Source organism: Hippoglossus stenolepis, chromosome 22, assembly GCF_022539355.2.
Source record: "Hippoglossus stenolepis isolate QCI-W04-F060 chromosome 22, HSTE1.2, whole genome shotgun sequence".
Lineage (NCBI taxonomy): Eukaryota > Metazoa > Chordata > Actinopteri > Pleuronectiformes > Pleuronectidae > Hippoglossus > Hippoglossus stenolepis.
Genome location: NC_061504.1, coordinates 5,364,436 through 5,389,203, shown reverse-complemented (window position 1 = coordinate 5,389,203; position 24,768 = coordinate 5,364,436). Strand labels below are relative to the sequence as shown.

Sequence of the window (24,768 nt, the reverse complement as noted above, 5' to 3'; positions counted from 1 at the left end):
GAAGTGATTTCCATGAACGCTTGTGGGACCTAAGTGATAGTTGCAATTTGAGCAGATCCAGCAGTGGATCCAGGAATTCAGCTGATGACATCTTACCAGTCGTGGAGCAACATTAGCTAAAGGTCCGAAATATAAGTATATTCTGTTACTTTACAACGAGGTGTAAACTAAGCCCCACTCCGTCTGCCCTTCAGGATTTTTGCCACTAACTCGCAGAGACTGGTTGATGGTTGATGGTCGTACCTCCACCCAGTCGAAGATCTGCTCGTCACTGGCCTTGTCCTCCAGCAGGAGTCTCTCCAGCTGTCGTCTCAGCTCCTCGGGAGTCCAGATTCTTTTGGTCAGAGTCGCCTCTGAGCTGGGGGCGTCCGCCTGAATAAACTGGAGGTCTGGGTTCTTTGGAGGAGTGGTGGAGGGTTGAGGGGAGGGGGGGGACTGCAGCGCTGAGAACTGGTTGAGGTCTGCTGTGCGTGATAGTTCTGTTAGAGATGAAACGTTACAAGAGAGATGAGTGAAAAATAATGAATGTGGATGATCAGAGTCAAGGTCCAGTCATTTAGAGGAAGATCCGTCACCTGACCCCGTATACAGGATATGCTGTAAGTTACTGTTTTATATCAGGGTTTCACCATTGTAATTTAAAACCTTTTTAAGAACATTATAAATGAAATTTTCATAAATGTAATAGATATGAAACAGCTGTGCCGATGTGATTCTAAGCCTTAAAGAGGATTTAGACTGCAGGCCTGACCTGGCTGTCTCTTGGTGTCGTTGGAGAGAAGTAGCTGCTGTACTCTTCTCTTCTCCCAGTTTCAATCTTCGCCTCCTATGGATTCATGCTGAGGTTTGACTCCTAGTCGGCTCTTCTAGAGCACCCAGTTGTGCTGAAGAAAACAAAACAAAACACAGAATGACCTCAAACCTGAATCAGACAGATTCTGTAGTTTTAAACAGATTTCTTTGTTCTTTGTCTTTGACAGTTCAGAGAATTTAGGAGCATGTGTGGGTTTTATCACACAGTGCTAGATACATCTGAGCATAAACAGAGGAATCAGTCAATCACAGAGGAATATTCTAATGACTGGGGACACACTGATGAATTCATTGAAGATCAATAGTTATCATGTCTTCCTCAGGTTTCTTCCATTTTCCCCTGTTCAATGTTTCTATGGAATTTCTTCCGTACTGGAGGGCCTAAGGATAGAGGCTGTCGTGGGTGACATACAGACTGTGTGCTCTTCGAGGCAAATGTTGGGCAATAGAAATTACAGTTAACAGCTGCCTATTTTGTACTATGTTCATTAATGATGTGAGGAAAGACGGTTATCTGATCTGAGTTTGCTGTCACACATGAGATATTGTCTCAAGAGGAAAATCCATCAGAACGGACTCATATTAACTGGTGGTAGGAGCTTTTATCACCATCCTGTACCAGCTATCAAGCTTGCAAGTACTTAAACAGGGATTTTCGTCATTATACATTTGTGATGGTTAATGATTTTTTCGGAGTGACATATTCTGCAGATAAGTTTCCGCTGTGTTTGTGATGGTTTATAAGAAGTCAATAGAGTCAATAAAATCTGACGATTTCACCCTTTCACTGACATATTTGTATCTGCGTTTATGTTTGCTGATATGAAAACTTAAATTTACAGAACAAACAATGTAAAAAACCTGCATTTATGTTTACATAAAAAAGTTCGTTTTGATTTATATTTAAACTGTAACATATCATGACCCTACACATTTCTATGCCATAATCTATATATATATATATCTATATCAGTCCTTCTAAAAAGTGTTAAAATTCCTTAACAAGTAGATATTCATTGAGCAGAATATGAGCAGAATATCCAGTATCATGTTCCAGGTCATCCGACAGATCAGTGAAAAATCCATCTTACTTTGAAGAATTTGAATGTCGGATTCTTTACAATTGTGCAAATGAAAGAAAAATGCCAAAGACCCACTCACCAATCTCAGGTCTATGATGTCCTGTAACATGAATCGTATCCGATACGATGTCTTGCTGTGTTTGGCGATTTTTTTCAAGTAGTTGAAATAATGATCCATCTGAGGCTGGTGAGACACAGAGGGAGAGAGATGGTTAATTTGAGACATGAAGGTCATGTTCAGCATGTCTCCATTCAATCTTCCAGACAGCAGGTTGCAGGGATTATTATTCTACAGAGTTGACCAATTGTCCAGTTTATTTCTTGGAACAGTCCTGACCGCCCGAGATAAAACCGGAACATTTCATCAACAGCAGACATGAAAAAACCGTATTAGTCAGAAACGAACGGATGCAATTCACTGTAACCGTCCAACATTAAAGCTTCCGTGCTCAGGAAACGACCACATTAAACAGGATGAAACTCCTCTGAAGGACAAGTTGAATGATTTATTAACACATTCTGTGAGATTTAATGTGGCAGAAAAAGAGTAGAAAACGTAAAATATAACAAAAATAAATTTCAGTAGGAAGCTAAATAGAAATGAGAATGGAAGTTATGGAGTTTATTTAGGTTTCTGTGGTCAGAAGCTGTATTATCCTGTAGATTATATTCGAAGCTTTCTCAATCTGTAGCCTTTTCACCTGTAGCCCTTCAGACCTTTCTAAGACCATAATAAAAGAAATTTAAGATTTTATGTAAAATTAATAACCACCAGCTCACCTTGGCCTTCAAAGTCAAGGCCCACGATGGTGGTGAGCAGTTTACACAGACACCTTAAAGACTCTTGGTCGGGGGTTCATCAGCAGCCACTAATGCAGTCATGCATGATGGCCTCCCGATAACATCTTGAGCTTGAAGAGTTCGAGATGAACTTGATGTTGCCGATGGAACGCCGTTGGGCAAATGTCCTTGGCCTCCTGCAGCTCTACCTGAAGACGTCACGCTCCGTCTAATGGGACTAAGGAAACAAACCTCTTGAACAGAGTTGAACAGAAACTAAAGACGTTTTCGTAAGATTCAAGGCCACACTTACCGACAAAGATAGAGTCCAGCTCCTTCTGCTTCCTTCAAACGTTATCGTCCACCTTGTCTTTCTCAAACTCCTTCTGACAGCGGCCTAGCAGCAGCTTGTGAAAATTCACTCAAGCAGTTGGGTCATTAGTTGTGGGGCACTTTGAGCCGCATATGAACAGGTGGAATGAATTCTATAGAGAACACAAGAATTAAGACAAAATAAGTAATGAACTTAACTGTTAATAAGTTTTCTACGGGTTTAATATTTTTTTTTTAATAGATCAACAAATTAACATGTTGATACCTGGATTCATTTGATCTTAATTAATATATGTAAGGTTACAGGGTTATCAAAATGATGGCAGAGCAGAAATGTAATAGTTTTCTAGAACTCTGTGTAAATAGACCTGTTTACCGTGGCTATGTGAGCGCACATTTTCCGCAGCCCCTGAGAAGCTGGCCTCTATTACGGCTTTTCAAACAATTGCGTCACGACTCCTTTTGAGCGCTTCCTTCCTGTCGATGGTCCGGTCTGTCACCTGCTTCATCAGCTGGTTGAAGTTCTCAGGCTGCCATTGTTCAGGATACTGGCGGACCTTTCTGAACAGGTCCTGAGGGCAACAGTCACAACAGGTACTTAAACTGTGAGGTCATCACACAAAGACCAATCTCTGCTTCTCATGAAAACTAACTTGTTGTAAAGTTACTAGCAATACAGAAAACTAAATACTCACAATGCTTTTCCACATTTACAGATATATACACTATTTTTACTGGAATTTCAATACTTTGAAATCTTCAATCACGTAGACTTTATCATTAATTATAAAAATGAGTCTGTATATGTAATTTCAGATGTGCCCACCGCTTGGTGGGATTTCAGCTTTTGTATATTTGGTTGTACCTGTGTTCTCTGTGACTCTAATTCCGCTGGGAGGCTTTTCCTCTTCTATGCTTGGTTTCCAGGCATTCTCTGATTTCCTTCAGCTGAACATCGTCGAGGACAAACAGGTTGATGATCCTCCTGCGGTGGTCCCTGCACCCCAATGTTTATAGTTTTTTCAATAGGAAGAAAGAAAAACTGTATTATTACTATGACTTAATAACTTTTAAATTAGCCAAAAATAACGGATTTTTCAATTCCAGTGTTTAAGTTTGTGTGAGTTTCATAAGGCAACAGGAATATCATTTAGGTGATCCTCTCATACACTGCCATGCTGGAAAGTTAGGGACAGCTGGTCTGAGGGGTAAGAACTCAGCCTGGCCTCTATCCTAAGTTCAAGTTCTGCCTTCCAGCATCTGCTTCCCATTCTTGAGCCAGCTAAGCTTTCTTTGCCTTGTATTTGACGAAAAGATGCTGGATAAGTCTAATCAATCTTCTTGCCTGACTCTGTGAAGATAATGAATAGGCCTATTTTCCCTAAAATATTCTTTCTGATCAACCTGATTTTGACCCATGCAAAAAGAAAACCCTACTAGATATCTCAAGAGTTTTTCTGTGTTGAATTAACTATCAGAAGAAACTAAATTCCTCCAGTGGTATCAGATCACGACCACCAACAGGAATTATAATTAGAAACATCCTCTACTTTCTAAAAGCTAAGATGTTATCGCTGACTGAAACAGTGCTAGAAAGTGGAGGAGTGTGTTTGTTTGTTCAAGTATTTACTGGAGTCGCCGTCCTTCCTTCCTCTGTTCAAAATCTGCAGAGGCAGGTGTGAAATCCAGGTCCTCTCAAAATCACTCCGAGAATCCACGACTAGAGATGGCAACTGTTTTGGTTCATCTGCAAACACACAGTGACACAGACACACACACACAATGAGCTGAACAGCAGGGGGTTGAATGAACCCCCAATAGCAGTGGGCAAAATAATGGATCTATGAATCTATAACATACTCTGGTCTTAGCACCACGCTCAGGGATTACAGGAGTCTCAGGCTTCTGTGTGCAGGTATGTGAACTGGAAGCTCAACACAGGAAGGCCTGTCATACTGACGCGCGTCCCACTGGGATCAGCCAGGTCTGACAAATTCAAGAGAAAGAGAATATAAGCTTTACACACTGGCATTCCAAAAGGCAGAAATAGAAATAAATTGAAATAAATACAAGTTCTGCATATGGTAACTTCAAACTGTCCAGAGAATATGGTCCGTCTTTACCTTTCTATCCTGTGGAGCTCCTGTGGAATTCTCCTGTCCCCAGGGGTGGCTCCGCCTGCCTGAGGTGTGGCTGTCGAGTGCATGGCTGCTCATGGGCTCCATCTCAGCCTCACCGTCCTTCCGGGCGGCGAAGCTCGTCAGCCTTCGGGGCTGCTGGCGGGAGCAGGTGATGTGAAGACTGTTGCTAGGGGCACAGGGCTGTTGCTCAATGGAGCTGCCTGCAGGGCCTGGTCTCCAGCAGGTTGATCCACTGACATTGGCTTGTCCTGTCAAGGAGGCAAGATTCAGTTTTCAGACCCCTCATTATTTGTCAGTAAACTTTTTTTTTTTTTCAATCAATTCGCAAGATAATGAATTCCCAACAGCTCAACGGCTGCTGTCATATAGTACTATGTCTTGAGGGGGATTTAAAGTGCAAAGACAACTATTTTACAGTAACTCGCTTAGTAATCCAAAGGTAAGTCTGTTTTCGTATGGACTTAAATGTTTTTCTCTCTACAAATGGAGGGCTATTTTAAGTTTAGTTTAGTCCAATATTAAATTAATATTTATTTATAGACTATAACCTGTTGAATTTTCTTTAGTAACTGTTTGTCTGGTCTTGAAGTCTATTATCTGTAAATGTTATCTATGAAATTAGGTCCAGTAGTCCCCTTTGAGGAAAACACTTCAGATCCGTATTTGTATTTGGATCTACAAAATCACACACTGTAAATATCAGTCGCCTAAACATGCCTGATTTAGTTTTTCATAAGATCCATGAATTATTTTCAAGAAAATCAAAGAAAATGGGAAGAATTCATCATTGTGGTGCAGATCAGACAGATCCAGGATTTTTTTTCTCATGGTTCATTCCCCACCTCTCTAAAATATATTTTTGCAATTTAGTGTAATCCTGCAAACCATCGAACAAACAAACGCAGACAAAAACATAACCATCTTGGCAGCTCAGCTCAGCTCAGCTTGTGGATTTCCGTTTTTGTATATTTGGTTGTACCTGTGTTCTCTGTGACTCTAATTCCGCTGGGAGGCTTTTCCTCTTCATGCTTGGTTTCCAGGCATTCTTCGATTTCTTCAGCTGAACATTGTCGAGCATAAACAGGTTGATGATCCTCCTGGGTGGTGGTCCCCGCACCCCAATGTTTATAAGCCTTTTCTAACAGGAAGAAAGGAAAAAACGTATTATTACTATGACTTAATATATTTTAAATTAGCCAAAATAACGGATTTTCAATTCCAGTGTTTGAAGTTTGTGAGTTTCACAAGTAAGGCAAACAGAAATATCATTTGTGTGATCCCTCTCATACACTGCCATGCTGAGAGTTAGGAGCAGCTGGTCTGAGTAGGCAAGAACTCAGCCTGGCCTCATCCTAAGTCTGCCTTGCCTTCCAGCATTCAAGCCTCCATTCTTGAGCCCAGCGGTTTCCTACTTTGTATTTGACGAAAGATGCTGGATAAGTCTAATCAATCTTTCTACTAGACTCTTTAGGAAGATAAATGAATAGGCCTATTTTCCCTAAAATATTCTTTCTGATCAACCTGATTTGACCCATGCAAAAGAAAACCCTACTTAGATATCTCAAGAGTTTTTCTGTGTTGAATTAACCATCAGAAGAAAACTACAAATTCTCCAGCAGTATTTCAGATCACGACTCTAACAGAATTATATAAATTCAGAAAACATCTCATTTAAAAGCAGCATGTTATCATGTTGACTGAAACAGAAGCTAGAAAGTGGGAGGAGGTGTTTGTTTGTTAGTTATCATTGAGTGCCTGTCCTTTCTTCTGTCTGCCAAAATCTGCAGAGGCAGGTGTGAAATCAGGTCCTCTCGAAATCACCCGAGAATCCACGACTCGAGATGGCAACTTGTTTTGGTTCATCTGCAACACACAGACACAGACACACACACAATGAGCTGAACAGCAGGGGGAGCAATGAACCCCCCAATAGTAGTGGGCAACAAGAATGGATCTATGAATCTATAACATACCTGGTCTAGCACCACGCCAGGGATTACAGGGTGTCCCTCAGGCTTCTGTGTGGAGGCAGGCGTGAACTGGAAGTCCAACAGGAAGGCCCTGTCATACTGACGCGTCCCACTGGGATCAGCCAGGTCTGGACAACTAAGAAAGAGTAACAGTAGCAGCTTTTAATACACTGGCATCTCCAAAAGGCAGAAATAGAAAATAAATTGAAATAAATACAAGTTCTGCATATGGAACTTCAAACTGTCCAGAGAATAGGTCTGTCTTACCTTCTATATCCTGTGGAGCCCTGTGGAATTCCTCCTGTCCCCAGGTGGCTCCGCCAAGTCGCTGCCTCCGTCTGAGGTGTGGCCGGCCCGCCTGCTGGACTCCATCTCAGCCTCACTGCTCTCTTCTGGGGCGGCGAAGCCCGTCAGCCTCTGGGCCACAAGGAGCAGGGGGTGGATGTGAAGACTGTGGCTAGGGGCACAGGGCTGTTGCTCAATGGAGCTGCCTGCAGGGCCTGGTCTCCAGCAGGTTGATCCACTGACATTGGCTTGTCCTGTTAAGGAGGCAAGATTCAGTTTTCAGATCCCTCATTATTTGTCAGTAAACATTTTACAGCCTGTAAAACCTCCTATTTGTCAGTATGAAAATTCTCCCACAGCTACAAGCCTCTTCCCCTCTTTTCATCCAGTCTTTATTTTTACCTCATCCTCCTTTTGAGGTGCGTCTCCAGCAGAGATCCCTTCATTTGGTTTCCTCCAGGTCTTTGGTATCGCAGAAGCTGTCTGATTTACTGCAGGACAACACAGAAGCAGGAAACATGCAGTTAGTCAGCAAAACAAAGTGAAACTAATAATGGATTTAGAAGTGAAATTTGTGTCCTTTTTCATGCCTTACCATGAAAAAATACCCATTAATAAACCAGATCCGTTCAAAGATAAATGAGAGAAACGTTTATGCAATAGTTGTTGTTCATTAGTTTGATGATTTGAAACCCTTCATATCTCAGGACCAGCAAAGAAACAAGATAAATGTTACACAAATGGAGCCAGTGGTAAGAGACTTTTAGTCTTGAAATTCAAGAACAAAATATCTGTTGTAATATCTGACAGAGTGCTGATTGGGACTCACCTTTCGCACTTGTTTGGTAGACACCTGAGCCTCCTTCCTGCTTCTGTAAAAGAGCATCTTAGTTCATTGAATTAGCTGCCTGTTTAGGTCGGTTTAGCTCAGAATGCTTAGAGGCATTAGGGTGAGCCATGACAAAAAGTTTGAAAGATATAAATGAGCCTCCAGGCGAACAGGCACCACACAAGGTGAGCTTCAGAGAATGAAAAAGCACATTGTTAAAATGGTGAACCAAAATTAAAAACAGAAGGCAAAGCCTCCTAGAGGAGGCTTTCGCAAGCAGGACTAGAGGCCTGGGGCCGGGAGGCAGTAGGGGGCATAAGAGAAGGCTCATGGGCCGCTGTCTCCAGTTCAGTCCCGACTCGCAAGGCCGCTCAAAGCCTTTGGGGCTGCTACAGACAAGGCAGCCAGAGTTCTTAAGGCCTAAGAGAGGCTTGTCTGTGTTGGGAGGCTGGGAGGTGGCGCCAAAGAGGGTTTCTTTGCTCCCGACTGAGGACAAGTGAGAAGAGGCTGACTCCCTGGCTGAGGGACATTCACTCTGAGTTGGCTGCTGTAAGGGAGATTGACAGGGGTGCTGGAGCTGAGTGAGTGGGAAAAGCCCAGTTCACTTATGGGAGTGAGGGCTCAGTTTCAGGTGTGTTTATCTGTGTGTTCTCCACGGGGCTTGTGGCTGCATAAGCCCAGGTGAGGGAAGACTGGACAACTGGCTGCAGTTTTGGCGCATCATCTGGAAGAAGGAAAGTACAGATGAATAAGGTATATGTCTCTTTTGTGAATACAATCAGCAAAGGTAATGTTTGTATCACAAACTATACTAATAGTTCTTCACATATATGTAATGTAATAAAAATATAATCTGTTTAAAATCTGTGACATTTTGGTGACTGTGACAGCTTCAAGCTCAACAAGCCAGACAGGGGAAAACATTTACGTCAACATTTTTGTGGAGGCGTTATGAGTGTGAAACTGCAGTGAAGACAGATAACATAACGTACTAGAAAGGTTCAACCTAAGTTCAGAGAGCTCCTGCTGACATCACACTTTGTAAGTGAACCGAAAGTGAAAGCGTTCCAGTGTGCAGCTTGAGTTCTGTGGGAAAACTTTGCTGCTCCAAAGATGACATTGAGTCTGCGATTGGAGGCAATGACAGCAGTTAAACATCCTGCATTTCCTCTTGTGTTTGTTAAAAAGAAATAAAAACTAAAGAAACTTCAAGTTAAATCTAAAATAAATCAATTGGTGGCAAGGAGACATACGTAGTTAAGAAATGTCATTAGCACATGTTGTAGGTGTTGTGAGACAAAAGTAAATACACTGCAGGTTTAGAGAGAAGTGAATGGGAATGGCGGACTATCTGGTGGCACCTGTGGCTGATAGGTAGTGTGTATTAGTGTGTATAATGACTCACGATATGGGGGCAGGGTACTCCCTTGCCCAGGACCAGTATAGAAGGGGTGCCAGACCCTGGGGAGCCCTGCAGAATACTGAGGAGGTCCCACATAGGCCGACTGTGGTGATACTGCAAGTAAAGAGGACAAGGAGAAACCTATTATCAAAAATAATCAGCGAGGGAAATACAAACATTGTACAAAAAATGGTGCACCTTACAATCAGTGGTATGATTTTATCTTAACATTCCAGCTTTATTTTACAGATTTAATTTTGTAGTACATTTCCACACATTCAACTATTAACAAGGATATATACATACAACACAGATAAATGAATGAATGAAAACTAGCTGCAAGAAGGCCGCCGTATCAGCCATCAATTGACATCAGAGCAGGCAGTGTGCCAGCCATTACATTAATGAAAGTAGCTAGTGATTTGTGATCAATAATTTAGCATGGCCCTTGAAGTTGATGTTATAAATATTGGAAATGGCCCTTGATAGGGAAAAAAGGTTCCCCTACCTCCTGAATGAGAGCAACAACACCAACTGAACTGCAGGTGGTCAGTGTGTTTCTTTCACCTGTGGGATGTAGTACTGTGCAGCTCAAGTGGGAAGGGAAAGGGCGGTGCCATGGTCCTCATGATTGGGCTGGGATTAGTATAGGGTGATTTATTGTAGAGCCTCAGAGCCAGGCTGCATGGAGGGTGTGTTTGTCAGGATGGTACGCTCTCTAGTCTTCTATCAGAAATCTGGAAACTTTGTAGGTAAGAAGGAGAGAAATACATTTGCTAATAAGTAATGGATCCCAGAGGCAGCCGACTCATTTCTGCAGGCTGCCATGCTTTAATCCAAAGTACAAACAAGTTCAGTTTTTCAGACGACTTCACCATTTGGCCAACACATCTCTCACAAAATAAATAAAACTAAAGAAACCTGGCGGCAGTCTAAGAAATAAATCAATTGGTGGCAAGGAGACATACGAAGCATATGTCATCAGCACATGTTGCCAGTGTTTGTGTAATTACTCTCACTGCCAGGGGGAGACAAAAGAGCCACACTGCAGGTTTAAAGGAGAGAAGTGAATGGGAATATGACCTGAGTGATTCAGAGACTATACACACAGCACATAGGAAATCTACTGTAAGAGACAGCCAGTGATAAGAAACAGTGACAGGAAGGGATGAAAGTGTATAAATGAAAGACAGTACATTGAATTCTGTGAATATAAGAATATATGGAAATAAAGTGAAAAGTGTTTTTCACAAGTCATGGCCTCAACCTACACGTCCCAAAAAATATATAGTGTGTAATGATGGTAACAATTAGTCTTTTTGTTATTTTCCAAATCAGTAAGTCTTTACCAGATAATGTAAACATGTCCTGAGCGACAGCCAACAGACATGTAACAGTTTGACTCAGAGTCATGGTGATCTTCTTATGAGAAAGTGAGACGTGTAAATGACATACAGGCGCCTGTGCTCTGTCTGTCAGCACACATGGTGGAGAGCAAAAAGATTAGAGTTGAGCGCTCACACTGCTACCGTAGGCAACACAAGACATCTTCCACCTCGGCTAAAGATCCAGGCTGATGAGCTGCCGCTAACTCTACACTACCTCTAACTACTGCGGGTGAGAGATTGGGCAAGCGCAAGTGTGTCACAGAGAGAGAGAGAGAGAGAGAGAGAGAGAGAGAGAGAGAGAGAGAGAGAGAGAGAGAGAGAGAGAGAGAGAGAGAGAGAGAGAGCCCACCTTGGTGGGGTGAGGGTAGAGAGGGTTGACCTGGAACTTGCCATGATCTCCTCTTGTGATGTCCCTGCCACCCTGATTGAAGTTGGATACGGATCTGGGAGGACAATGACACAAAAACAAACCTCACTAAAGCAATCTAATGCCTTTGAAAGACAGGTCTGCCACAGTGTGTGTGAGCCGTCAGCTTTGTTACACACTGCTACAAACTGATACTGGGGGCATGATGTAATCAAACCATTTAACATGGATACAGAAACTATAAATTAAAAGAAGACATAAATACAAGAAAATATATAGAACTTGAAGAAAATATAACCATAAAATATAAACATGGATTATCTTTTCTATATATTTCATTCTGTAAAATAAAACTTTTCACAATCATATTACTGATACGTCTATGAAAGGTTTTATCACAACATTATAAGCAAAACAATAAATCATTCTATGGCTTTGTGTAGAAAAAATGTAGTTTGTGCATTATAATCATTACATATTGCAGCACCAAATCTTTTGAAGTTCAACTAAACTGAAACTAAATCTATTCGACTAAACAACTGAACTCAACTGAAATGAACCATTGAATCAACTGAACCACTTGACCCAACTGACGAAAATTGAATCTATTCAACTCGACTCAACTGAATCCCGACTTATAGTCAACAACTGAACTGAACTGAACTCAGGGATGTAGTTCCCGAGCGCAATAGAAACCCTAAGATACTCCACTGTGTTCTTCTATGCTTGGCTGGTGGAGGTTGTTGTGGTGTAGGGCACTATGATGGGGTATGGGGGTACACAGTCTGTCCTAGTAGGTAAGGTGGGCTTAGCTAGGAACGTGGGAGCAGGGGACAAAGGGCTAGACAAGGTGGTTGTAATTCTGAGGGGGATCTGAATGAGTTTGAGAAAAGATATTATAGTAAAACACAGACAGGCTCTCTGCTCTGGTGGCATATATGGCTGACAGGTAGTGTGTATTTCTGCTACTGTGTGGTGAACTATTTTTTAAAATGATGGGAATAGTGCAGGATGTGTATAGTGTTGGATTAATGACTACTTGTATGGGGCAGGGTACTTCTGCTCAGGACCAGTATAGAAGGTGCCGACCTGGGGGCTGAACATAATACTGCTGTGTGGAGGACCACATAGGGTTGACTGTGGTGATACTAAAAGTAAAGAGGACATGGAGAAACCTATTATCATAAAAATAATCATATAAATACAAACATTGTACAAAAATGGTGCACCTTACAATCAGTGGTATGATTTTATCTTTTAACATTCCAGTTTTTCTATTTTTACAGATTTAATTTGAGCACACTTCCCACACATTCAACTATTAACAAGGATATATACATAAAAATAATGATAAAATGAATTGCAGATGTCCCTAAACATTTTCATAGTTTCAAATTTCCGTACTTTCCACACCCAACTTTCCAGATGGCTGATTAGTTCCTCCACAAAGGAGGTTTTCATGTTTTCAATTGTTTTACTGTAATCACTTTCTAAAGGATCTTTATAGAAAAATGATGCATGCAGTGGTAATATCGATGAACAGTGAATTCAGCAGGGATCCAGATACTGATCCAGATTTTAGAATGAAAATGGCCAATCAGCCTTTGGCAGACGTATGAGGTCTCTGAGGTGCCTTTTTAGTCACATATAAATAGTTTTAAACCTACAGTTAATATGTATGTTACAGCATTCTGACTATGTGTATAATTACACTGTATTCACAACTATCACCATTTTGTGTTGTTGCACCTAAAATCCTCATCAGTCCACATCAATACCTCATAATGCAACATGAAACAGAAAACACTCATTCAGAAGGAGAATAGGAGTGCTCTTGTTGCCACTGCAGAGCATTGTGTAAAATTGTTCATTGTGCAAATACTGCAAATTCCTACTCTGCAAGAGGAAGAGTCTGCTAAGTGACATGTAAATATGCTGGAGAGTGTGGAAAACTCCTTCCGAGAATATTTGTTAAGCTGTTGAATGTGGAACCAGCTCATGAGTCTGATAACATAAACTCAGGCAAAACATTGACGAGCTCCAAAATAGGTAAACAACCTCCCTCCGCCCAAGCCTCGGGATGAATTCATATGTTCCGCCTGAGGATTTTCATTTGAGGAGACACACACTGAAGTTAGTGTTTCTGTTTGAGCCGCCTACTAATGTGAGCTGCTCTTTAAAACTGACTATCGCAAAAGACACAGTTCCTCTCAACAAACTCACACAAACCTGAAACGATTGCAGTAGCTCGCCATCACCATCACCTTATATCAGAGCAGGCAGTGCCAGCCATTATATTAGAAAGGCTAGTGTGATATGTGATTACATCATATGGCTCTTGAAGGATGTTATAAATATTGAAATGGCCCTTTGATAGGAAAAGGTTCCCTACTCCCTGAATGAGATAAACAACATCAACTGAAACCAGGTCAGTGTGTTTCCTTTCACCTGTGGGATGTGTAGCACTGTGCAGCCTGCAGGGAAGGGAGCGCACGGTGCCATGGCCCTCATGATTGGCTGATTAGTGGGGTAGATGGCTGTAGGAGTCTGTGAGCCAGGCTGTATGGAGGGCGTGTTTGTCAGGATGGTACGCCTCGTAGTCTGTATCAGAAACCTCTGGAAAAACTGTAGGTAAGAAGGGAGAGAAACACAGAAGACATTAAGTACGATCCCAGAGGCAGCCGACTCATTTCTACACATCTCTCACAGTTAGCCCCCCCCCGGTGTTTAATCAGCAGCGAAAAATAACTAAACAAAAGGACCAGCACCACAGATTTCTCTGAACTCTCATCATTGCTGCAGACCATTCAGACTATCACATTTCAACCACTCTGAGTAGGATAAACTTCCCATAAACAACTTCATAAATAAACATCTCATAATTTACCCTGAATTACTTCACTAAACTTTACAGAAATGTGGATGTAATATTTGGAATTCAATGAGTTTCTAAAACGAGGCTTACCTGCTTTTGGCAGTAGGTGCTGCTATCACTAATAGAATCTATTAGTGTGATGTTCAGGTCAAAAACACACTCTTTTCTCTCTTCAGATAGTATAAAGACATCAAAGGAAGCTAACACAACTGACACTGACATTAAAGCAAACTGACAACAAATAATTATTTTCCTTTAATGTCACAGTGTCAGTGGTGTTAGATTCCTTTGATGTCTTAGATGTTTGCAAGTTGAAAGTACAGTGTCATGAGTTCTGTAAACTCAAATAGACTCGAGTCATTAAAAGCAGTGATTTAGATTCTAGGGCGGATTTGTTTTGTTTTGTTGACCACACCCTGTGGTATGTGTTGTGCATACAACTTTCATCTGTCAGGCTGGACTCTGTCACAGCCTGGCTCTATAAAACATTCTAACATCTTTCTTTACCTTTAGCCACGCTGCAGAGGTTATCCAAATAAATCCTTATAACACGGGCATGAAATCCAAAATCAGCTCTTCTTGGTTTTCAGAATGATGTTGGCATGTCCCGTACACTTGCCCATGAAAACATCTATATGTATGTTTTGTGGAATATCTTTTTCATGCTGTGGGTGTTAAAATTACTGCATTGTTTCAGCTTTCTATCTTTGTTTTCTTCCACCTCCTGAGCTGAAAAGGTGAAATATGGAACTGCACGTTTAATAAAGAAAATCCTTGACATGAGCATCTGTTTTCATTGTCTGCTTTAAAGTGGCTTTAAGTCTTTATTTGTGTTTTCAGTTGAAGAATTGTTTGATGTGCTTATTTGGTTGCTGTCTGAAAAGCGCAAGTGGTCGGGACCGGTTTTTAGGGCTGCACTTATTCAGTGATTGATTTCATCAGTTCAATCAATCAATCAATCAATCAATCAATCAATCAGCTCCACAGTACAAGACAGGGTCCCATAATGCTCATGACTGTTTAGTTTACAGTTTTTTGGAAAAAGAAGAAGGCCCCTCACCTTTGAGAGGGTGGTACCAGAGGATGTTAGACATTTTCTCTTGTGTAACTTCATTTTCAGATTTTCTGATGTGAAATAATGTTTTATATATATATATATATATATATATATATATATTTCTATTTGTATCATGTAAATTCTGATTGTATTCACTTGTTAACTGTGTGCATCAGTGGTAATAAACTCAAATTCAATATGGATTTTGGACTGCTCCTAAACGTTAATGCATCTGACGCTCGACTGTTCAGTTTAACAAATAGTCCAAAGAAATATCTGAATTGATTAATCAATTTAAAATGCTCACAATCAATAATCAATATTGACAAATTATTGAAAATAAGAACATTGGAAATCTTCAAGATCAGAAGCTGAGTTCAGTGTTTTTAGTTTTACATCTTTGATTAAATAAAGATCAAATTATAGTTTTTAATCATTTATAATAAAAAAGTAAATTTAGAATAATTCGAATAATCAATAAACCATCTAATTGTTGAGCTTTCAGAGAACTAAGGATTTCTTAGTAATCTGATAAGCTGTCATGAAAATTACTGAAGATGTTGAGTTGACAGTAATTTAAAACTAAACTGTGTGTGTGAGACAGCCGAGGGACAGGAGAGGATGGGGGACATCTCTGAATGAAAGACGATGTGGTGATTTAGAGGTTTAGTTTCAGCATAGATTTGAAAATGAGTACAGCTTTCCAGATTCACGTTCACAAGCAGTCGCTGGAGGCAGGGAGCCGCCCACCTGTAATTCCAGTGTTTGAACTTGTTCTTGTGGCGTCCTGGATGGGCTGCTTCTCAGAGTTATCCTCATCATGTCTTCATCCTTGGCCCAGAAACTTGCACAGTATGTCAGAGTGCTGTTCATTCGAAGGCGTGGCTCGTTTTCTGAAGTACACTTCCATCAGTTCTTCCTACCCCCAGACTGTGTCGGACCCACCTCCTCTGAAGACTGGACTCTGCGTTGTGTTCATCAACGCTGAGGGAACATCTTTTTCCACATTAAAACACAAACAAGAAAAATATTACATTAAAATAAATCTGTGAAGATTTCTGATGCCATGATAATAATAGTGATGACTTTATTAACATAATAATGTAATGATATAATGTGCTTACAAAGAAAGACAAATAAAACTTGAATTTCCTGCAAAGTTTCATGATCTTTTGAGCATGTGTAGGCCCTGAAAAAGCCCCCCAAAGGGAAATAATAATAATAATGAAAGCCCTGGGACAAGTTCGTCAAAGTAAAAATGTTTTTCTATGTATAATACAGGTATTTAGTGCTTCCGCCGTTGGAATCCAAACTCAAAATGGCGGCATGTTTCAGAACTGTACCGCAGAAAAAAATTCCAGCCGTAAACATGTTGTCCTGCTCATGTGATAGATTGATTTTATTAGGAAGCTGATTATTGATATAAATTGAATAGGCAATAAAAGCAGCCATAGGGACATAAAAACAAATGGAATTCATTTATAGTCTTACAAAGGGTTCAAATGTTTAAGCTATAAGAACAAAGTCCTGTGAAAAAGAGTTAGTTTTAAATTGTGTTTAATAGAGTAATAAAACCTTTTTGTTAAAAGAATAAGGATTTCTACCTGCCAGATGAGCTAATCTGTAATTTACTGGTATAGTTTGTTTGATAGGTGACATTTGGTGATTGATTAGTCATACCTGCAGAGGCCGGATAGGGGAGCTCTCCTGTTACTGACCTTTTCATTCCCTCCAACATCACCTTTCCTTCCAGTTCATATTTCCCGCAGTTAACACGTGAATGTTCTGGTAGCAGTAACGTCTTCAAATAAATGACGGTACACATATGTTTGATTGACTTCCCTGAACAACAGCTGTCCAATCATGTTAAAACAGTTGGTTTGGGAGTTGGTCAGTTTTCTTAAGCCTTTCCAAAGTTAAAGACACAAGAGAAAAAATAATTAAACAGTTTAGCTTTTCTAATACAGTATAATCTGTACATGTTAGCATGCTCGGGCCAATAACCTTATACCTAGAGTAGTAATCCAGGTTACATCCAGGCCACAAGGAGCATTTCACACTTATTATTTTTCAGTTTATTTTAAAAAAGTACTGTAGGCTAACATTATGAGCTGTCCTGCCTTATTGGATTTTCAAACTGACCCATGGAGCTAACCTGTAACCTGCAGAATACTGTCAACTGTCAACTCAGTGTAGCTTAGGATACATGAGTGTACACACTGCTGGAATTGGCTGTAGTGCCAAAGGAGCCAGAGACGAGATGAAGACTGATCACCCATCATGTTGGTGATCAGAGCTTCTGTAAAGAAGTGAGGTCAGCATTTGCCCTCTGGGCACAGTGCCATCTTTCTTTTACTGGCTGTGTTTGTCTTTACCTGTCCACCACATAACAGCATCCGAGGGGAGAACTGCCTGGAGAAAACCCTGAAGACTCCGTCCTGCTCTGAAATGTCTAGTGTTAGACTTCGGGAAAGTCCTATAAAGTTGAACACACGTAAGTTGATGATAGATTGGGCTTTATTAACTTATCTGGTCCACACTCTGCTTGAGAATGTAGAACCGTATAAAGTATTCTCTGCAGTAGCTGAGTTATTACCTATTAGATCTGGGCTATTTCCTAGACATAGGGTCTTTCCTCAACGCTAGAGAGTTTTTCCTCCAAGTTTTCTGGTAGCACAAATATTTCCCACGGAACTAAACACTGAGATCGCAGGAAGCAAGTGAGCAGCTTACCCTGCAGTCGCACAAAGATCAAGTACATCACCGGCTCCACTAGCCCAGAGAGAGGACGATGAGCAGAGAAGGGGAGCAGATGTGAGTCAGGTCTGAACACACAGCGCTGGGTGGGAGCATAGACTGTTTGGGATGTGAGAGATCGGTGGGTGGAGTTACTGAAGCTGCAGCCAGGTGCCAGGAGAAGTTGTTGTTGCCTCCGCACGCCGGGGTCGTGCGTCTCGGCCACGGTGCCATTCTCAATGAAGCTGCCAGAGAGGAAACATCGTGTCCGAGCAACTTCATTGATATCTCCCCTTTTCAGGTACGGAATGAATGTTTATGCTCTTGAACGTTGAAATATGTTTGCTTAGTTGTTTTGTTACCATGTTACCATTATTTTGATTTGTTGGATCGATAATTGTATAGTGTTATGCAGCTGGCTAAACTCCGTTCTTCCAGTGGCAGGCATGGAGCTAATGTGTATGTGTGTGGTTCATTTTCACTATGTTTATGGGTGTGAATAATTACGAATGCATTTGTGGATTCATTTCTAAAAGTAACTGTAAATAATAAGGAACAAGGTATATAACAAAGATAAGAGACTAATGTCTAAGATATTTTAGTTTATTGCCAATACATTTAGGTTTGATAATTTAAGTTGATGTTCAATGATTAATAGGCCATTTTCATATAAAGTTACCTGTCTACTTACCTGTATAGAAAAGTGAATGGAAAGAAAATGCATAACATTGTTTAAATGTTGTATACTGAAAGAACTGTTGTACCTATGTGAATTGATACTTCTGAAAATTATAAATTGTCAATGAAGCTGCCAGAGAGGAAACATCGTGTCCGAGCAACTTTATTGAAGTATCCCCTTTTCAGGGCGCAACACTCAGCAAACACATTTTGAACGCTTTTTTTTCTACAAGGATGAAGACTACTGGCGTCCTCGGGGTCTCCCGCTGCCACCTCTTCCGCCTCCCGCAGGCCAGGTGAAGAAGGCTGTGACGGACTTAAGGGCCACGCCTTACCCAGCCGGCCGGGTCTTTGCTCTGCCTCCCACTTGTAGAACGCGCCCGGAGATGACGTCCTCGTCGGACAGACAGTCAAGAACATCCGAAGGAGTCTGAGAACAAGCGGCATAGTGCCAGCCATCGTTTGTGCTGTGACGAAACGGGAAATAAATCACATTTTTCAGGTGAGATCAATTCCTAATGTTATCAATTGAATTAATATGGATTTTTGTATCTAGATAAGAAACAGAAAGTGGATGGATTAGAAATTACTGAAGACGGCATTGTGTTTAAGAAAGTGATTTGAGTCGATGGAGTTCCTCAAATGAACAACCGGGTTAATCTCAGTGAGAATCATTTGAGATTCAAAGTTATTTATGAGGTCTCAGCTTTTAACTCAAAATTGTTCCAAATGTCCTTAAAGTGCTCAAAATAAACGGAAATATGAAAATCTACAATTCCATATAACAAGGCGAAGTTCTTCTGCTGATGAGAATCATGCGTGATAACAAGGAGCTCCAGAAAGCGGGCTTGGGCCGGACCTTAGGTGAGATTGAACTGTAACACTGGTTTGATCACAACTGAGAATGCGGGGTTAAGCAGTTTATTCTTAAGAAATGAAGAAAAAAGGATCATGTTTGAGTTTCATTTGAGTGAACTTCTGATGCAGAACTTACTTGGAGGCTGATCGAGGTGACGATCAGCGCCTGAAGTGCATAAAGTGGGCTTGCAGCTGTCGCTCAGTGTCTGAGTTATGTACTTGAGTAACACAGGCAATCTCTTCTGAATGAGGGCCGCGTCCACTGACAGGTGTGGTGGTGTTAACATCTGCACAGAGAAGCAGGGGGCAGAGTAAATTCATTCGCCTCGGCAGAGAGTAAATGTTGTAATCAGCGGTAAGGATTTGGCGGAGAGCAGAGGAGTTCTGCTCCGGGGTGGTGGAGAGCTTACCTTCACTGCTGCCTACCGACAGCCACATCACGCTCAGGAAGGAGAGGAGCGATCTGATCATCCAGGTTCTCCTGAGAAACGGAGAACGGAGGAGGAGGAGTAAACACAGCGCCTGTCAAATTCCCAAGCACTCAGTACTCCAGGCACATTTAGAGGACTGATATCTATGAGTGCAGGTAATTGGGTGGAGCTTCTGGATTGAATTGAGGGAGACTGTTGGGCCTTGAGGAGGTAATGTGTTTTACTGGTGCTTCTTTGGTTTATTTATTATTTATATTTACCAGATACAGCAAGTTCAAAGTATGCAGATACGTAATGAACGATGTCTGGTCTAAACCGAAACTTATGTTTTCATTTGTTTAGTTAGTTTGCTGATTTATCAAAACTACTGAAGTGATTTAAGAACGTTTCAGGGACCCAAGGAGAAGCTTAAATTTGAGCAGATCCAGACAAACAGGTGGATCCAGGAATTGTATTGATGACATCTTACCAACAGTCGTGGAGCAACATTAGCTTAAAGGTCCTAAATATAAGTATATTCTGGTTACTTTACAACGAGGTGTAACTAAGCTCCCACCTGTCTGCCTCAGGATTTTTGCCACTAACTCGCAGAGATCAGTTGATGTCACTTGTCATACCTCCACCCACCAAGATCTGCTCGTCACTGGCCTTGTCCTCCAGCAGGAGTCTCTCCAGCTGTCGTCTCAGCTCCTCGGGAGTCCAGATTCTTTTGGTCAGAGTCGCCTCTGAGCTGGGGGCGTCCGCCTGAATAAATTGGAGTTTCTGTTTGAGAGGGGACAACGTTGATATGGTGAGGACGTATAGAAGAGAAAGACGACGTGGAAACAATAAAAAACTTTAAAGTTCTTATTTATCTCAATTAGTTAAACAGTCTTCAAACAGCTGATCGATGGTAACTGAGGCTTTTCTCCCAGTGATATATCTTGGCCCTTGATGAGCGTTGACCTTCATCACTGACCTGTTGTGAGCCCAGATCAAGCTCCTCCACACACTTGACAGCCTCCTGCAAGAAAACAAAGAAGCATGTTCAAGACTAATACTTTTATTCTTCCCTTTAAGAAGGTTTATCCTATGAAATTAAATATTTGTTTGGAATGGGGGATAGATAATTGATAGATTTATCTTGTGACTTATTAGCGGCAGTATGTTGGTGTGAATAAAAACTTTATCAGTTGACTGGATCTCAGCACCTTGAAATCCTTGTTTAGGAACTCCTCGGTGATGGCCTGGGACTTCCACTCGATCGCCTCGTCGATCAGCGGCGTCTCGCTGCATTCTCTGTCTGTACTGGTACGACTGACGGGGGACGAACAAACAAAGAGTCAGGAAGGATGTCAGTGGAAATGAGGAACCTAAACTTGCTACTACAAATTATTATTCCTGACCTAAACAGAAGCGAAACAAAACCATAACAACAAAATTAATTTCTTTCGAAGTCAATGGAAACTAGTTAATCAGAGTCTTAAATATCCTGCTAACAGGCTAACATATCAGAATCCCAGAGACTCTCCTCATGTTTCAGAGAAAACAAACACCAACAGGATCCTTAAATCGGACAGCGTTGTCATCTCATACCTTCCAAGAGTTCTCCTGGAGTCGAAGTCTGGGTTCTTTGGAGGAGTGGTGGAGGGTTGAGGGGAGGGGGGGGACTGCAGCGCTGAGAACTGGTTGAGGTCCGCTGTGCGTGATAGTTCTGTTAGAGATGAAACGTTACAAGAGAGATGAGTGAAAAATAATGAATGTGGATGATCAGAGTCAAGGTCCAGTCATTTAGAGGAAGATCCGTCACCTGACCCCGTATACAGGATATGCTGTAAGTTACTGTTTTATATCAGGGTTTCACCATTGTAATTTAAAACCTTTTTAAGAACATTATAAATGAAATTTTCATAAATGTAATAGATATGAAACAGCTGTGCCGATGTGATTCTAAGCCTTAAAGAGGATTTAGACTGCAGGCCTGACCTGGCTGTCTCTTGGTGTCGTTGGAGAGAAGTAGCTGCTGTACTTTTCTCCTGCTCTTCACTCCGCTCCTGGGTGGATCTGCGCGATAGTTTGGTCCCTGGTCGGCTCTTCTAGACACCTGGTTGTGCTGAAGAAAACAATACAAAATAATAGAATGATTCCCAAACCTGAATCAGACAGATTCTGTAGTTTTTAAACAGATTTCTTTTGTTCTTTGTCTTTGACAGTTCAGAGAATCTAGAGCATGTGTGTGTTTTATCACACAAAAGCAAATACATCTGAGCATAAACAGAGGAATCAGTCAATCATGAGGAATATTCTAATGGACTGGGGACACACTGATGAATCTATTAAAGATCAATAGTTACTATGTCTTCCTCAGGTTTCTTCCATTTTTCCCTGTTCAATGTTTCTATGGAATTTTCCCTTTTCCGTACTGAGGGCCTAAGGATAGAGGCTGTCGTGTGATATAAGGTGACTGTGTGCTTGAGGCAAACAAAGGCAATAGTCACCATGCAGCAGCTAACAGCCGCCTATTTTGCAGCAATTAGCACTATTACATCGATGAGAAAGACATTACATTCATCTGAGTTTGCTGTGTTTGATGAGATATTGTCTCAAGAGGAAAATCCATCAGAACGGACTCATTAACTGGTGGTAGGAGCTTTTTTATCACCATCCCAGGCTCATATCAAGCTTGCAAGTACTTAACAGGGATTTTCGTCATTATACATTTGTGAGGAAGAATGATTTTTTCGGAGTGACATATTCCTAAGAGGGTTTTTTCCTGCTGTGTTTGTGATGGTTTATACAGTTTGGCCTAGAGCCAATAAAAATCTGACGATTTCACCCCTTCACGATATTTAGATTCGCGTTTATGTTTACATGAAACTTGTACCACAGAACAAACAATGTAAAACTCCACTTCTATGGCACATAAAAAGCTCCGTTTTGATTTATATTTAAACTGTAACATATCATGACCCTACATTATCATGCCATAATTCCATATATATATATATATCTATATCAGTCCTTCAAAAAAGAAATTCCTTAACAACAAGTAGATATTCATTGAGTAGAATACAGCAGAATATCCAGTATCATGTCTCCAGGTCATCCTATTGGTGATCAGTGAAAATCCATCTTACTTGAAGAATTTAGAATGTTTGATTCTTTACAATTAGCAAATGAAAGAAAATGCCAAAGACTCCACTCTTACTCACCCTAGGTCTATGATGTTCTGTAAACATGAACTGATCCGATAATGATGTCTTGCTGTGTTTTAGCATTTTTTTTTCAAGTAGTTGAAATAGCTGATCCATCTGAGGCTGGTGAGACACAGAGGAGAGAGATGGTTAATTTGGAGACATGAAGGCCAGTGTTCAGCATGTCTCCATTCAATCTTCCAGACAGCAGGTTGTGATTATTATTCTACAGAGTTGACCAATTGTCCAGTTTATTTCCTTGGAACAGTCCTGACCACTCGAGAGATAAAACCGAATACTTCATCAACAGCAGCATGAAAACCGTAATAGTCAGAAACGAACTAGATGCAATTCACTGTAAACCGGCCCAACATTAAAGTCTGCTCAGGAAACGACCACATTAAACAGGATGAAACTCCTCTGAAGGACAAGTTGAATGATTTATTAACACATTCTGTGAGATTTAATGTACAGAAAAATATAGAAAACGTAAAAATATAACAAAAATAAATTTCAGTAGGAAGCTAAACAGGGAAAATGCAGCAGAATGAAGTTATGGAGTTTATTTAGGTTTCCGTGGTCAGAAGGTTTTCTGCATATTATCCTGTAGATTATATTCGAAGCTTTCAATCTGTAGCCTTTTCAATCTGTAGCCCTTCAGACCTTTCTAAGACCATAATAAAAGAAATTTAAGATTTATTTAAAAATTAACTACCACCAGCTCACCTTGGCCTTCTCAAAGTCAAGGTCCTTGCCGATGGTGGTGAGCAGTTTACACAGACACTCCAAAGACTCTGGTCGGGGTTCATCAGCAGCTTGACCACGCAGTCATGCATGATGGCCTGATAACATCTTGAGCTGAAGAGTTCGAGATGAACTTGATGTTGCCGATGAACGCCGCTGGCAATGTCCTGGCCTCCTGCAGCTCTACCTGAAGATGGTCACGCTCCGTCTAATGTGACCAAGGAAACAAACCTCTTGTTGAAACAAACTAAAGACGCCGCAAAGATCCGGCCGCCACACTTACCGACAGCAGGAGAGTCCAGTTCTTCTGCTTCCTCTCAAACTACATCGCCCAATTTGTCTTTCTCAAACTCCTTCTGACATGGTTTAGGTTGTTATGCATGAAAATTCACTGCGTTGTTGGCTTGTCAGTTGTGGGCACTTTGAGCTGCACATGAACAGTAAGTGGAATGAATTTAGTAGAGAACACAAGAATTAAGACAAAATAAGTAATTAACTAACTCTTAAAAAAGTTTTCTACGGGTTTAACATTTTTTTTAATAGATCAACAAATTAACATGTTCATACCTGGATTCATTTGATCTTAATTAATATATGTAAGGTTATGGTTATCAAATGATGGCAGACAGAAAATGTAATAGTTTCTCTAGAACTCTTGTGTAAATAGACCTGCTTACCGTGGCGAGGCAGCGGCACATTTTCCCGTAGGCCCCCGAGAAGCTGGCCTCGTCGATGGCTTTTTCAAACACCAGGTCAATGACTCCTTTGAGCCGCTCCTCCGTGTCGATGGTCCAGTCCGTCACCTGCTTCATCAGCTGGTTGAAGT

At 41.1% G+C, this 24,768-nt stretch overlaps 1 protein-coding gene across 1 annotated transcript in view; it reads right to left on the bottom strand.

Annotated features, from left to right (window-relative positions):
• The window catches only part of LOC124851046 (eukaryotic translation initiation factor 4 gamma 3-like), a 35,571-nt gene that overhangs the window by 1,332 nt on the left and 9,471 nt on the right, over positions 1-24,768 (bottom strand). The window contains 11 exon segments of the mRNA XM_047338667.1: positions 244-479; positions 752-803; positions 1,975-2,079; positions 3,452-3,580; positions 5,132-5,281; positions 6,129-6,287; positions 6,905-7,012; positions 7,123-7,247; positions 7,387-7,404; positions 7,407-7,518; positions 7,521-7,658. Coding sequence (XP_047194623.1) covers positions 244-479; positions 752-803; positions 1,975-2,079; positions 3,452-3,580; positions 5,132-5,281; positions 6,129-6,287; positions 6,905-7,012; positions 7,123-7,247; positions 7,387-7,404; positions 7,407-7,518; positions 7,521-7,658 — 1,332 coding nt within the window.